Source organism: Vulpes lagopus, chromosome 5, assembly GCF_018345385.1.
Source record: "Vulpes lagopus strain Blue_001 chromosome 5, ASM1834538v1, whole genome shotgun sequence".
In the NCBI taxonomy this organism is placed as follows: Eukaryota; Metazoa; Chordata; class Mammalia; order Carnivora; family Canidae; genus Vulpes; species Vulpes lagopus.
The window spans coordinates 47,171,386-47,186,344 of NC_054828.1; the positions used below are offsets into that span (position 1 = coordinate 47,171,386).

Below are 14,959 nucleotides of genomic sequence, written 5' to 3' on the forward strand. Positions count from 1 at the left end.
AAAATAGAACTACCCTGTGACCCAGCAATTGCACTAAGTATTTATCCAAAGGTTACAAAAATGCTGATTCAAAGGGGCACCTGCGCCCCAATGTTTATAGCAGCACTATCACTAGCAGCCATATTATGGAAAGAGCCCAAATGTCCACTGACTGATGAATGGATAAAGAAGATGTATTGTGTGTGTGTGTGTGTGTGGAATGTTCACACACACACACACACACACATATATAATGGAATATTAGTCTGCCATCAAAAAAGAATGAAATCTTGCCACTTGCAATGATGTGAATGATACTAGAGTGTAACATGGTATGCATAGTAAGTCAGAGAAAGACAAATATATTATTTCACTCATGTGTAGACTTTAAGAAACAAAAAAGATGAACGTAGGGGAAAGGAAGGCAAAATAAAATACGTTAAAAACAGAGAAGGAGGCAAAATATAAAAGACTCAACAGTAAAGAACAAACTGGGGGTTGCTGGAGGGGAAGCAGGTGTGGGGATGATCGTAATGAGTGATGGGCATTAAGGAGGGCACTTGTTGGGAAGAGCACTGAATGTTATATGTAAGTGATCAATCATTAAATTCTACTCCTGAAACCCAATACTACACTATATATTAACTAACTTAAATTTAAATACATACATACATACATACATACATACTTAAATAAATAAAAATTAAAACATGACCCACTTACATGTTTCCTCCAGGAAACTCACTTCGAATATAATATACATTAACACTTAAGGATGGAAAAAATATGATGCAAACACAAATAAAAATAAATAAGTTTCTATACTGACAATGATAAAGACTTAAGAGCAAAGAAAATTACCAGAGACAGAGAGATATTACATAATGGGTAAGTCATTCTACCATAAAGACAGTATATATCAAACCTCAAATCTGAAAATATGTGAGAAAAACTGATAAAACTGGAAAGAGAAAAAGATAAATCACAATTATGGTTGGAGACTTCAACACCCCTCTCTCAAAATGGATAGAACAACTAGACAGAAAATCAGTAAAGTCATGTTATAATTCAATAGCACCATAAACCAGCTTGATCTGCTGATATTTATAGAACATTCCACCCCACAGCATCAGAGTATACATTCTTTCCTAGATATTCTGGTCATAAAATAAACCTTAAGATATGTAAAAGAAGTGAAAGCATACAGTGTGTTCTCTGACCACAATGGACTCAAACTAGAAATCAGTAACAGATAATAGGAAAATCTCCACTTACAAACAACATACCACTAAATAACCAATGAGTTAAAGTATCAATGTAAAATTTTAAAAATAAGACTTTAACTGAAAGTGAAAATACAACATATCAAAATGCATGACACAGTGAAAGCAGTAATTAGAGGGAAATTTATAACACTAAATGCTCATATTGGAAAAGAGGAAAAGTCTAAAGTCAATAAGCTTCCTTGGTACTAAAGTTATTGTGGTGATATACATTAAGTAATGTACAGAATTGTTGCATCACTATTGTACACCTGAAACTGATATAACATTGTATGTCAACTATACTTTGGTAATAAATTTTTTAAAAAATAATTAAACATTACCCATGGAAAAATAATCTAAGCTCCCACCACAAAAAACTTAAAAAAGAGCAGAATAAACCCAAAGCAAGAAGGATAAAATCAATGAAATTGAAACAAAAAAAAATAAGAGGAAAATAATCAGTGAAACAAAGCACTGTTTCTTCAACAAGATCAATAAAATTGATGAACCTCTAACAAGACTGACAAAGAAAGAAGACACAAATTACTAATATCAAGAATGAAACAGATTATCACTATAGACCCTATGGACATCCAACAGTTAATAAGGGAATATTACAAACAACATACAAACATAAATTTGACAGTTTAGTTGAAACTGACTAATTCTTCAAGAAGTACAATCAAAACCTATCTAATATGAAACACAATCTGCATAGCTCTGTAACTTTAAGGAAATTGAATTCATAATTTAAAAAAACACTACAAAAGAAATCTCTAGGCCTAGATTTTTTTTTCACTTGAGAGTATTTAATAAATTAACAAAATTTCTACATTATCCCTTCCAGAGAGCTTAAGCAGAAGCATTTCCCAAGGCCAAGAATCAAAACATATAAAGAACTCTCAAAATGGAACAGTAAAAAAAAATTAGAAAATGGGCAAAAGATATTGAGACACTTCATCAAAGAGGATCTACTACTGGCAAATAATTGTATGAAAATATATTCAGCATCTCTATGCATTAGGGCATAGAAACTAATGCTACACTGAGATATCACTACATACCTCTCGGAATGTCTAAAATACAAAACAAGGCTAAAATGTGAGGATTAAATAAGATCATTTTTATAAAGCCCTCAGCTTTAACTAGTATACATTAAATAATATCCATTTACATAATAATACAAATCATTCATATAGGAAAATGTATGCATTCATCATCAGTAAAAAAGGAAATTAATATTAAAGTATATGGGGACAAAGGGTAAATGAGAAGTCTCTAGACTTCCCTCCCAATTTTACTCTGAATCTAACTGCTCTAAACTGCTCAAAAATGAAGTTTATTAATTACTAAAAAAAAAACTTTAATAGAAAGAATATATAAAAAAAAGCAGAAAGATGCCAAATTCTACCTTTTTTTAAAAAAAAATATTTATTTACTTGAGAGAGAGAGAAGCAGACTCCTTACTGAACAGAAAGCAAACAAAAAACAAAAAATGGGGGTTGATCCCAACACCTGGAGATGATGACCCAAGCCAAAGGCAGACACTTAACCAACTGAGCCACCCAAGAGCCCCTTGACTCTAAGAAGTCTTAAGATTCATCCATTCAATGATGCCTTACAAGCAGACCATCCCCACTCTTAGCTTGACCCCTACAATGATTCCAGTCTATTTCTCTCGTATTGGACAAAAGAGTTCCTAAGGCCATTACAGTAATTCTATTAAAATAGAATGGTTATTATCACAGCTTTCCAAAGAATCATGGTTTTCCTTAACAATGCAGTTTTTACCCATCATGATTTTTTAGATACAATATCTGAGAGAGAATGTGTGAACAACATCAACAAAATCTAAGGACTTACTTCATTGGTATAGTTACATATAGGGAAGTAATGCTTTAAGGAATGCCAGATTGCCAAATGCAACACAGTATTAGTGTTTGGGCCACACCCCTACCTCACACCCCCAACTACAAAAGGGGAACCTTAAGAAGAGCCAAGTATATAAAATTTGTTCATGAAATATCCTTCAATTTATCTATACCTATACTCTGCCAATTTTGTTTGGTATCCTAGTTTACTGATTTTACAACGTTTTTTCAAACTGCTATTATGGTAGAGGCCCCTAACCCCTTGGCAGAAATCCAAAGTACCCTCATACCCACAGTTTTCCTTCCCAAGCAGCCCTAACTGGGCCCGCCTGAAAACCAGCAAATTCACGTATAAAAGTAATCTTTCCAGGTGCTTTTAGTTGAAGGGCTTGAGGTTTTTCTGTTCTTCCCTTCTGCTTATTTTCCCTTTTTGTTCTTTCAACTTTAAAAAACAAACAAAAAGTCTGTTCATATGTGTGTGGACCACTTTCTGAAGGCCACAATAAATTTTTAAAATATGAGTACCATATCAAAGAGAGTAAAAGTTTCTTGGAATGCCACCATATCAAATCAACCCTCTTAGGATTTTTTCTTTAAAATTTCATGTACTGGGATCCCTGGGTGGCGCAGCGGTTTAGCGCCTGCCTTTGGCCCAGGGCGCGATCCTGGAGACCCAGGATCGAATCCCACGTCAGGCTCCCGGTGCATGGAGCCTGCTTCTCCCTCTGCCTATGTCTCTGCCTCTCTCTCTCTCTCTCTCTCTGTTACTATCATAAATAAAAATAAATAAGTAAATAAAATAAAATAATAAAATTTCATGTACCAAAAAAATAAAAATAAAAAAATAAAATTTCATGTACTAAATAATTGCAACTATGTAAATATATATACATTTGAAAAACAGACTACTAGAAAAACAAAAAAAAATTGTGTGAGTACAGTGGTAGAATTTCACTTGTTAAAAGTATCTTGGGACTGCAGCTTACTTCATGGGAAATGTTAATTACTAATTTTTTAGTGGTTATAGAGCTATTCAGATCTTCTATTTCTTTTTTAGTTTTCATTATTTTTTTCTAAAAAATTTCCATATCACCTAATTTTTCAAGTTTTTTGTAATAAAGTTGTTCATAGTAAACAGGGTTATTTCAATATTTAAAATCCTCTGATACGTCTATCATTAGGCCTCTTTTATATCCCTCATACTATTCACTATTTTTCTATTTTCTAATCTTGTCAAAAAAACAAATGCTTAGCTTTATTGATTATCGTGCCACTTTTTTGTTATGTTAACTTCTGAACATACTTATATTATTTCCTTTTCTACTTTCTTTGAGTATATTTTGTTGATATTTTTAAAATTTCTTACACTGTATAACTCTTTGAGTCTTTCTTCTTTTCCATCATAAACAGTTAACTGTATAACCCTGCTTCAGAATTCACCTCTGAATTCCTCATTCAAACTCAACATGTCCAAAACCAATCTCAGGACATTTTTCCACACACTTATTCTTTCTGTGTTCTTACCAGTCTTGTCAATAGCAACTCCATTTTTCCAGTTGCTCTGGTCCAAACACTTGATGTCATCTTTGACTTCTCTTTCTATCATATTCTTTATCCAGTCTGTCAGCAAATGCTGTCAGCAAAACCTTTAATATATCCAAAATCCAACCATTCTATCGTCATCCCTTTGCCAGCCTGCTCTGAATAGCCACTATTTCTCAGTCCTTATTACAATAGACTCCCAAATGCTCTCCTTGCCCTTATCTGACATAGCATCTGAAGGATCCATTCACAAGTTAATTCCAAATCATCTATTAACTTCCCCTACTATTCAAGAAAAAAAAACTCAATTCCTTACAATAGGCAACAAAGATTTATATTACCAAGCCACATGTTCCCTCTCTGACCCATTCTCCTCCTATTAGCTTGCCTCTCCATTCACTGCTTCAGTGAAACTCCTGGGATTTAACTTATATTTACCTTCTTAGTGAGGCCTTCCTTGACAACTTTATTTAAAACTGCAGTCCACTCATTCCACCATTCAACACTCCCTAACCCCAGTAGCTTTGTTCATCTTTGTAGAATATATCATTAGCTAAAATATTATATATTTTACTTACTTTATGGTGCCATAGATTTTTGTATCTGTATTTTGTATGTGTATCTGATTTTGTATGTGTATCTGTTTTGTTCTTTGCTATAGTCCTAGTTCTAACAATAAGTGCTGGCATGTGACGCTCAGAAATTAGTTACTGAGTAAAGACAACTAATCTTTTGAAATTTTCATGGCTCTATGGCCTCGAACATGGTCAATTTAAAAAAAAATGTTTTTGTCTGTTCATGCAAAAAGTATTATCACCAACGTTGTATATAGTACGCTACACATGTCCATTAAATCAAGCTTTTAATTATGTTGTTCTAATCTTACATTTTCTTACTGATATTTTGTTTGCTTAATCTATCAATTACCACATGAAAGAAATTAAAATCTCCCAGCTATGCTGGTAGATTTATCAGTTTATTTCATGTGTACTTAAACTATGTTGTACACATTTACAATTGTTATATCTTTCTAGTTAAATGATTTTTCTGCGAATACTGATTTCTAGTAATCCCTATTAATGATTTTGCTCTAAAGACTATTTCTGTAACATCACTAGCTCCTTTTTGGGTATTTACCTAGTATAATTTCTTCCATTCTCTCACTTTTAGACTTGTTTTACGTCTCTTGTAAAAACTTAGAAAACTCCGTTTCAAAAACCTTTGCAGGAAAAATTTTGCTCACTTACATTGTTATTGATTTTTAAAACTGATTTCTACCACCTCATTGTGTTTTGCTTTCCATTTTTTAAAAATGCTTTTTTAATGTTTCTTCCCCCTGTATGCTGCACCCTCCCTCAATTCCTGCCTTCTTTTGGGGTGAATATTTCTTCCTCATCCAACATTTTCACTGTATTTGTTTGAAAAATTATACACCCTATTTCTATTTTTTTAGTGATTACTCTAGAATATCTACCATGTATATTTCACTTAATAAAATCTAGTATTAATCAGTATCTCTATATTCCTCTTGAAAAGTATAAAGACCATAGAATGCTTTAACTTCTTCATTCATTTTCTAATTTATTTATTGTTACTGTCCAGGATTTTATCTTAATTTTTAAAACCACCTGAATTAGACATTAGTGTTTATGTTTCATACTATCAATTTTTGTGTTCCGACAAGTTTAATATTCTTTTTGGCCTACTATTCCTTCTTGCCATTCATACCCTCCCCTTCCTTATAGTTCAGAGAAGGTGCTACCCCTTCAATGGTACTAGATTGATGTGGGGAATCTCAGATCCAATCTCCCACTCTGCTTGAGCCCTAGGCTTTGTCTCCTACACTCTGAATATACAGCCTTTGTAAACCAAGTTCCTCACTGCCAGGTGCCAGCACATACCCTCAAGGGAAACTTTGAGTTTGCTTACTCTTGTGGAATCTAGCATCCTTGTCATTTTAACCTCTGAGCGTTTCCCTTCCTTTCCTGCCAGCTCAACCTTGCTTTAAGCAAATATTTTAGATATACTATCCAGCATTTTAGATGATCTGACCAGGAAGTTTTTCTCTTCAAAGCATTTATCTTGTTCCCTAAGTATTCTGAGGTTACTGTTTTAGAATTCATGTTCTTTAAATTGATTTCATATAATGGTTTTACTTACTGTGTATGCTCCATTAGTGAAAAGTATAATTGAAAACCATTTAAAAATCAAATTGGTTAGCAACTGTTTTAGTCACAAAATTTTTTTGCCTATCATATATATTTATTGCATAAGCTAAGAACCATTTTGAAAGCTAAGAATAATTTCCAAAACACTAACTATAACTGAACTCTAAATATTGACTCCAATATAATGTATATTTCCCTCCAACACCTTATTATAAAAAAATTTCAAACATCTAAGAAAGTTGAAAGAATATATTTACCACCTAGATTCTATCATCATTTTACAATATTGTTTTATCACATATCCATCCATCTCCCTTTTTACCTATCAATTACTCTTACTTTTTGTTGCAGTGCAAAAGAAAATTCAGACATCAATAAATTCCGCCTCAAATATTTTACATAGTATTTTTATTTGTAGGCAATAAAGCTCTCTCAACATTTTGCTTACTATTTTATAAGAACCGAAAGCATTACTCTGTGCCATAATCACCTAATACCATTTAAATCAGATAACAGTAGTCTTCTAGTTAAGAGGGGAAATAAGTAGAATAAATTAATTTTAATCCTTTATATTTCCAAGGAGTACAATAAGTTTCATATGTGGCACATTCATTTGAAATGTCTGCCCTTTTATTTTATCAGTATCTAGGAGTTCCTATTATAGTTTCTATTTATTTATAATGAAAAGCTCTTACTTGTTAATACTTTCCTATTCAATAGTTCTGGAGGACTATTCAATTTTATGAAGACACAGATGTGAACAACCAACTTCTGAACTTAGCCTAGGTAGTTACATTTGCCTTCTGTGATTTATAATAAGAAATACATATTTGGCCTTTGTCCCATTCCTGGCACAGAGCTCCTAAAATCCTTGGAATTTCCTAACTGAAAGGAAAGTCTTTTGTTATTCGTAACAAGCCCTTTTCAGCCACACCTGAGTTTATATTACAGACTTTGTGAAAGCCTGTAGGATGGGGCTGATTGTCACTGGAATCAAGCACAAGATTAGAGGATTAGAAATTTCGGCCCCACCCCCAAACCTGGGGCTAGGGAAGAGGGGCCAGAGGTTGAATTATTACCAATGGCCAATTATTTAATCAATCATGCCTATGTAACGAAGCCTGCATAAATATCCAAAAGGACTGAGTTGAAAATGCTTCCAAACTTGGTGAACACGTAGAGGTGCTGAGAGGGTGGCACTCCTGGAAAGGGAATCAGGTTTCACATCCTTTCCCATATAACTTGCCCTATATATCTCTTCATCTGGCTGTTCACTTGTATCCTTTAATACATCCTTTAAAATACCAGCAATAGTAAATAAACTGCGCGCCTGGGTTCCGTGAACCATGCTAGCAAATTATTGAACCTGAGGAAGGGGTAGCAGCAAACTCTCCATTGGTAGCCAAACTGGACAGAAGTTGTGGGTAACATGGGGACATACTGCTTGCAAATGGCAGCTGAAGTAGGGACACTTCTGTGGGACAGATCCCTTTACAAGTGGCGTCTATGCTAACTCTCTTAGTGTCAGAATTGAACTGAATTATAGGACACCTAGTAGGTGTCAGAGAACTGGTCAATATGGGGAGAAAAAAAGCTCCTGCCTATCTGGTGTCAGAAGTGTGAATATGAGAGTAAAGGAAAGAACACTGAATTTTTTTCTCTACATCTTCAATAGGTAAGTTTTTTCCAGCTTAATGATTTTATGAATTAAACTGTATTATCTACTTAAAATTTTATCATAGTAAACATTTTATTTAGCTATCATATCAATATTGTAATCCCGCTTTCTATCCTCAATGTTAGGAGCAATGATTTAAATTTACAGGAAACATTTCTTTATGAAAATTTACCACTTTGAACACATAAAAAGAAATGTCAAAAAAGGACATGAGAAATTCGTTTTAAAGTTTAGATTCGGGCAGCCCCGGTGGCTCAGTGGTTTAGCGCCGCCTTCAGCCGGGACATGCATGATCCTGGCAACCCGGTTCGAGTCCCACGTCAGGCTCCCTGCATGGAGCCTGCTCCTCCCTCTGCCTGTGTCTCTGCCTCTCTGTGTCTCTCATGAATGAATGAATGAATGAATAAATAAAATAAAATAATAAAATAAAATAAAATAAAATAAAATAAAATAAAATAAAATAAAATAAAATAAAATAAAATAAAAATAAAGTTTAGATTCATTTGGATTTGGAAGAAGACTGTCAAGATAATTTTTTTAACTTGCTAAAGATAAAAAGATCCATGGTCTTCCTCTAATGTCAAGATAAAAACAAAATTGTATGCAAAAGTATTTTAATAACCCACACAGATAATTGTCACAAATTTATACGATGACTTCACACTTTATATGCTCTGTGAAATTAAAATCACAGTAATATTTTATTCCTTATCAATAGAGCCCAATCTGGACTCAAGCAATCTCGGTCCTCAGTTTTACCAATTAATAACTGGAGGTACATCCCTACTCTGCATGGTGCTCCTGGTTTTCATCTTTAATTTGAAATTCTTTATGATGGTCTTTACTGTTTAGGACATATTCCATTATCTAATAACTTTTTTAGAGTATTAACATACTGGCTAGAAAAGGTACAGGTTGTAATTCAATTCTAGCACTTTGCAAATACAAAAAAGTATTTGGCCTGTTCCTCTCCCCTAAGCAGGAAAACTTCTTGGCAGCAGATTAAACAAAAGAATAATTCCAATTTAAGGTATCTCATTTAATTTCTTCTAAACTTACTCTGCTTTTTTCATGACATACATAGCCTGTCAAAAGAACTAATAAAAACACTCATTATCACTGAAATAATTGCAAAGCCTGCAATAAAGAAAATGTGAAAAACCTAGTATATCCCAAGGAAAAATATTCAATTCCAGGTATAACCACGCAGAAATGCTAGTGTCTAATAATAATGATAACAATAATAGTCACCTCATCAAAATACATTCCAAAACATAAATAGAATACTGCATTTGAAGAAAACTCAATGAACAAAACATTGCACATTAGTACGCTATATGAATATAAGCAGGATATGAGCATCCTAGGACCAGCAACATTATAAAATGTAAGACTTATGCTCAACTAAATCAATGCATAAAGTCAAAGAAGCCAAACATAGTGAGGCCACCAAGAATATGCCTCCAAAACATGTTTCATTCACATTAATCTTTTTGGGCTCTTCAGGCAGGAGGTGAATTCATTAGTTTTCCCCAGAAACAAGGAAAACAAAATATAGGCATGGCAAAGAACAAAGCCCTAAGTCCAAATAGATGTGACATCAGCCCCAATATTTTTGGCATATGTTCATATGTAAAAAACTGCCTTATTCAGAATGAAGAGTCTCTTGGAATATGCTAAAGTCATTCAGATAAAAAGGCCAGATTCCATCATAGATCATAATTCATGTAATATATTAACATTTCTCAGCTTCTAAAAAAATTATTTTCCAAAGTCTTCACTGTTGTGTAGAGATCAAAGAGCCACTTAACAAATACCTTATTTGTCAAATGATAATACCCTCTTACAGGGTTGTTAAGAAAAAAAGGAGAGATTACACATGAAATTCCTTAAAAGAGTTAAAAAGAACTATAACAGATAAGTAAAATTAAAACTCTATATGCAACTCGATGCGATACTTCCTTTTGTTACATGAAGTTGATAATCCTATTGCTTCCTGTTATAAAGTACATCATATATAAAAGTATACAATATATATTCAATTAAAAGAATGATATTATAATGGACCCCGATATATATCCCTCTCATATTAAAAAATGGAACATTACTAATATCTTGGAGGCTCCCATGTGCCTATTCCTATCATATTTCTTTTAACCCACCCTATACTACCCTAAATTTTGTGCTAATCACTTCCTTGCTTTTATTTATAGCATTGACACATGTATATGTACCCCTAAACTATCTAGCTATCATCTATCTATATCCATCCATTCACCTTCCAGCCTTCCTTCCATCCATACATCCATCCGTTTTTTGAACTTTATATATATAATTGAATATGCTCATGTACTTATCCTTCAACTTCTATAGTGTTTTTTCTCAGTGATTTCTTGGTATTATATAATTTTTCATATAATCCCTAAGATTAAAGAGATATATGATACCTATTTAAAAAGCAGAGAAAATGAGGCACAGTGAAACTAGGAACTTGCCACATTATATGAGAAGACAATGAACAAATCTTTCAATGCTAATTCTGAAAGTAAAGCAAACCAATGACTGTCTCAGAGCTTGATAGCACATTCATATTTTTAGTTTCATTTAAAACTAAAACGTTTCTCTAGTGCTAAGAGCACAACTAAGTTAATATTTTAAAATGGACTTTGCCCAAAAGAAATTGGCTTTACATAGTTAGTATTGTTTGTTTTCATATTAAAGCGGAAGTTATATTCAAATGTACTGATGATGTAAAAGCCCTAAACAATATTCAAATGTATCCTTTAAAAGGAAAACAAGAATATCAAGAGAAGATTAGTTTTTTTCCTAGGAAATAGACTATTAGAAAACAGCCATATTATGGAATATTCTGATTAAAGAAAATGCTCATTAAATAGATAGTCTGACGCTCATCAATTCCAAGATGTTGTTCACCTGAGCAAGTGATGGAAGAATCTTCTTGCATATTTGCTGATTTCGTCTCTATATTCCAATATGGTTGTATCCAGGAGTGGTCTTGTTGGAGCATAAAAGGTTCCAAGGCTTGCCTCAAGCTGTGCTGTGGAATTCAAACATAGCAGCACTAAAACAAGTGAAACTCCTTCAATTACAACAGAATACTCATGTTTGCAGTCAGTCAGGTTTTGCAAACTTGGATGAAATGTGAGCTTGTTGCAGGAAAGATGAAATTAAAATATGACAGCTGGTACAAAAACAAACCTGTGTATAAACTTTCACTTGAGGCAAAGCTGACAATGACTCTGAGCAACAAAAAGCTGTCAAAACTGAAGAAATCCATAATGAACCAACCTCTCACCACAAATGGGTAATTAAAACAGTGACTCATCAAAGTAACACAGTTTGAACTAGTATTTCCAGTAAAATCAAGTCACTGTGCTCAACATTTACTCTCTTTAATTGAAAGGAGAAAACTAACCTTTTTGCATTGGGGATTGAAGTTAAGTATTAGAAGTGTTTTTAAAGTAATGCAAACCAAAATAGCCCTATTGGAGTAATAATATCTTTCTAAGACAATTTCAAAGAAACAGTGAAAGTCCCCATACCTTCCCTAAATCTTGTCCTAAAAAACAAGATTGTTGGTTTTGTCCAAGTATGAAAGCTAATACCCCTGGGAGGGATGACATGCTAATCCACTCTTGGTCAACTGACACCTTCCTAGGAAAAAAGGATTGGAGAGCAAGTTTTGATAAACCAGAGGTAGAGACTAGGAGAAAAAGGCGTATTTTGCCTACTTCATAATTTTACCACGCCATGCCTTTGGAGTTGTATTTTCTCCCAGAAATACCTGGAAGTTATATAATTACAGTAATGGTGACAGGTGTATGACAACACCACAGTTCACAGTAAGACTCCATTGATTTTTATACTACTAACACTGGATTGAATAAACAATTCCTTATTTAGCAAAACTCTTTAGTTTTAGGCATATTTGGTTTGAAAGTATTAAATACCTCATCAGAGTAATTGCTATGGAGTTGGCTAAGCTGTTAGTAATTTCTTTTTTTTAATCTCAAATCTAGACAGTAAAGTAAGATGAACTTTAGGGGTATTTTCTTTCAAAGCAGCAGTCAATTTAGATTAAAATTGAATACGGCAATGCTATTGTGAAAACAAGCCAGATCCTCTTGCCATTGCTTGTTTTCCTGACAGCATGTACTTCTGAAATGTTCAAGCCTACATGGAATACTCATAACTCCCAGCACAGTTATAGATTCATTAGATAGCCCAGCTTGATGTTTAAGGCAGAAATGAAGATCTCAAAGATAACCACAACACAGCTACAAATAAAAGAGCTCACTGGGTTCCACTAATAAAAAGGAAAACAAATTACCACGTCAAATGTTAGATTCGCAGAGCATAAATCTCAATAGAGAAGAATTCTGAGTGTCTTAGAAATGTATTTTGCAGTTGCTTGGGGAAAAACACATACACCTACTTAAAATGTACATATTCTGATAACCCGGCATCATGAAAGTGTTTTACTTTGATAGCCTAGTATCATACAAGCTTTTTTTATTTCCCTATCTTACCAAATGGTTCCTTGAAAATATCCTTTATTAAAGCAAGAATCTGATAATGCCCATTTGTGAATTCCCTAGTACTCTTTCTTACAACACAAAATCACCAAGGTGCCAGCAATTTCTCAGTGTCCTGAGCAACTGTCAATATTTTATCTTCTCTATAATTCTCCAACTATAAATTTAAGATCTCTGGTTTAGATTGCATATACCATAACAGACTCTTTCTTATGGATTCTTTTTTTTTTCCTACTAATGTACCTAATCTTGAGAGTGTACCAATATAAGAAATAAGTACTTGAGATAACTCCGTAGGCAGACATATTGCAGTAATATCTAATACCCTAACATATTGAAGTTACACTCTTCTTTTTCACTAATATGCACTGAGTACCTACAGTAGGCCCAGCACTGTCTGTGCTAGGCATTTTCTCACTGTAGAAATACTGGACCTTCCATAGATGGGTTGGACTACCTCCAAAAAGCACATTCAATTAACATTAAATAAATACTTGTTGTGGGCCTCCTGTGAGTTGGGACAAGTCTCATAATGTGAACTTCCTGAAGGAACATGCCCACTAAAATTACTACAATGAAGGTTATGAATAGAATTTTATCTAAACACTGTGTTTACTTTGGAAATGTAATAAAATGGAGTTAGAAAATCTATAAACATTCAAAGAAAATAGTAGGGGAAAAGCTCTCCAGCCTTTTGACATATTTCCTGTTTTCTCTATCTTGTAAACTATGTAGGAACAGTTTCTCATGGGCTAGGACTTCTCATCATTAATGTCAATGCATCTGGCAAAGATTTTAAAGAAAGAAACAAGTGCAAGAGCATTTAGGTACATTTTACATTAAGTAAATAACTCAAAATAAAAATAACATATGCTGGATAATTGACAAATATAAAAATGATTTTCATCATTGTATGTGGCACATTATTTTACCCCCTTTTTAAAAGCAGTATTCTATCTAAGGGGTGCCTGGCTGGCTCCAGTTGGTAGAACGTGCAACTCTTGATCACAGGGTCATGAGTTCAAGTCCCACACTGGGCATACAGCTTACTTAAAAAAATAAAAAGACAAAACAGTGTCTTATCTTAGATCCTATGGGTATAATTACTTACTGAGGGAATGTAGAGAAATCTAAGCAGGCAGAAGGATATCAGAACTACCAGTTAGAATGAAAACAGGAGCAGCAGCCTGGACTACAATTCTCTTTCTCTCTCTCTTTCTCTCTCTCTCTCTCTCTCTCTCATACACACACACACACACACACACACACACACACAAAATCAGTGGTAAGGACTATTCTCTGGACAAAAGACTTGGGGTGGGAGAGAAAAATATCAATGTCTAAAGTGAAGGAAGAATAAGGACTTTTGTTTGGTTCTTTGTGTACCAGACCCTAGAGAATACATAATTTTTTTTTTTTTTAAGATTTATTCATTAATTTGAGAGAGGCAGTGCATGTATGAGAAGGGAAGGGAGTGGAGGGGGAAGGAGAGGGACAAGCAGACTCCGCACTGAATGAAGCCCAACCCCAGACTCCATCTCATGACCCTGAGATCATGACCTAGGCTGAAATCAAACCAGATAGTTAACCAACTGAGCCACCCAGGTGCCCGAGAGTTTATAAAATTCTTGATTAAAGTTTGAAATTGAATATTCCACACATGAACTTAAACTGAAACGTACAATGACTGCATTGTGAGTTTCAACATAGGTATATAAAAAAAAGTTACTGTTTATGTTGACATTATATAGTAAACCACCATATAATTTTTTTCCATATAGATACTTGACATCTGATCTTATCAGTTTTAATAGGGCATTAACATTTTTATCTTTCAATCTCCAATAATGTAACTCAAAAAATCCTCAAAAGATAACTGACTCAATAAAATGTACTTCAT

The 14,959-nt window shown here is 33.7% G+C and overlaps 1 protein-coding gene across 1 annotated transcript in view; it reads right to left on the bottom strand.

Moving 5' to 3' along the window:
* LOC121490978 (WD repeat containing planar cell polarity effector) overlaps positions 1-14,959 on the bottom strand; it is a 443,477-nt gene that overhangs the window by 249,640 nt on the left and 178,878 nt on the right. The window contains exon 11 of the mRNA XM_041755267.1: positions 11,438-11,561. Coding sequence (XP_041611201.1) covers positions 11,438-11,561 — 124 coding nt within the window. The remainder of the gene's footprint in view (positions 1-11,437; positions 11,562-14,959) is intronic.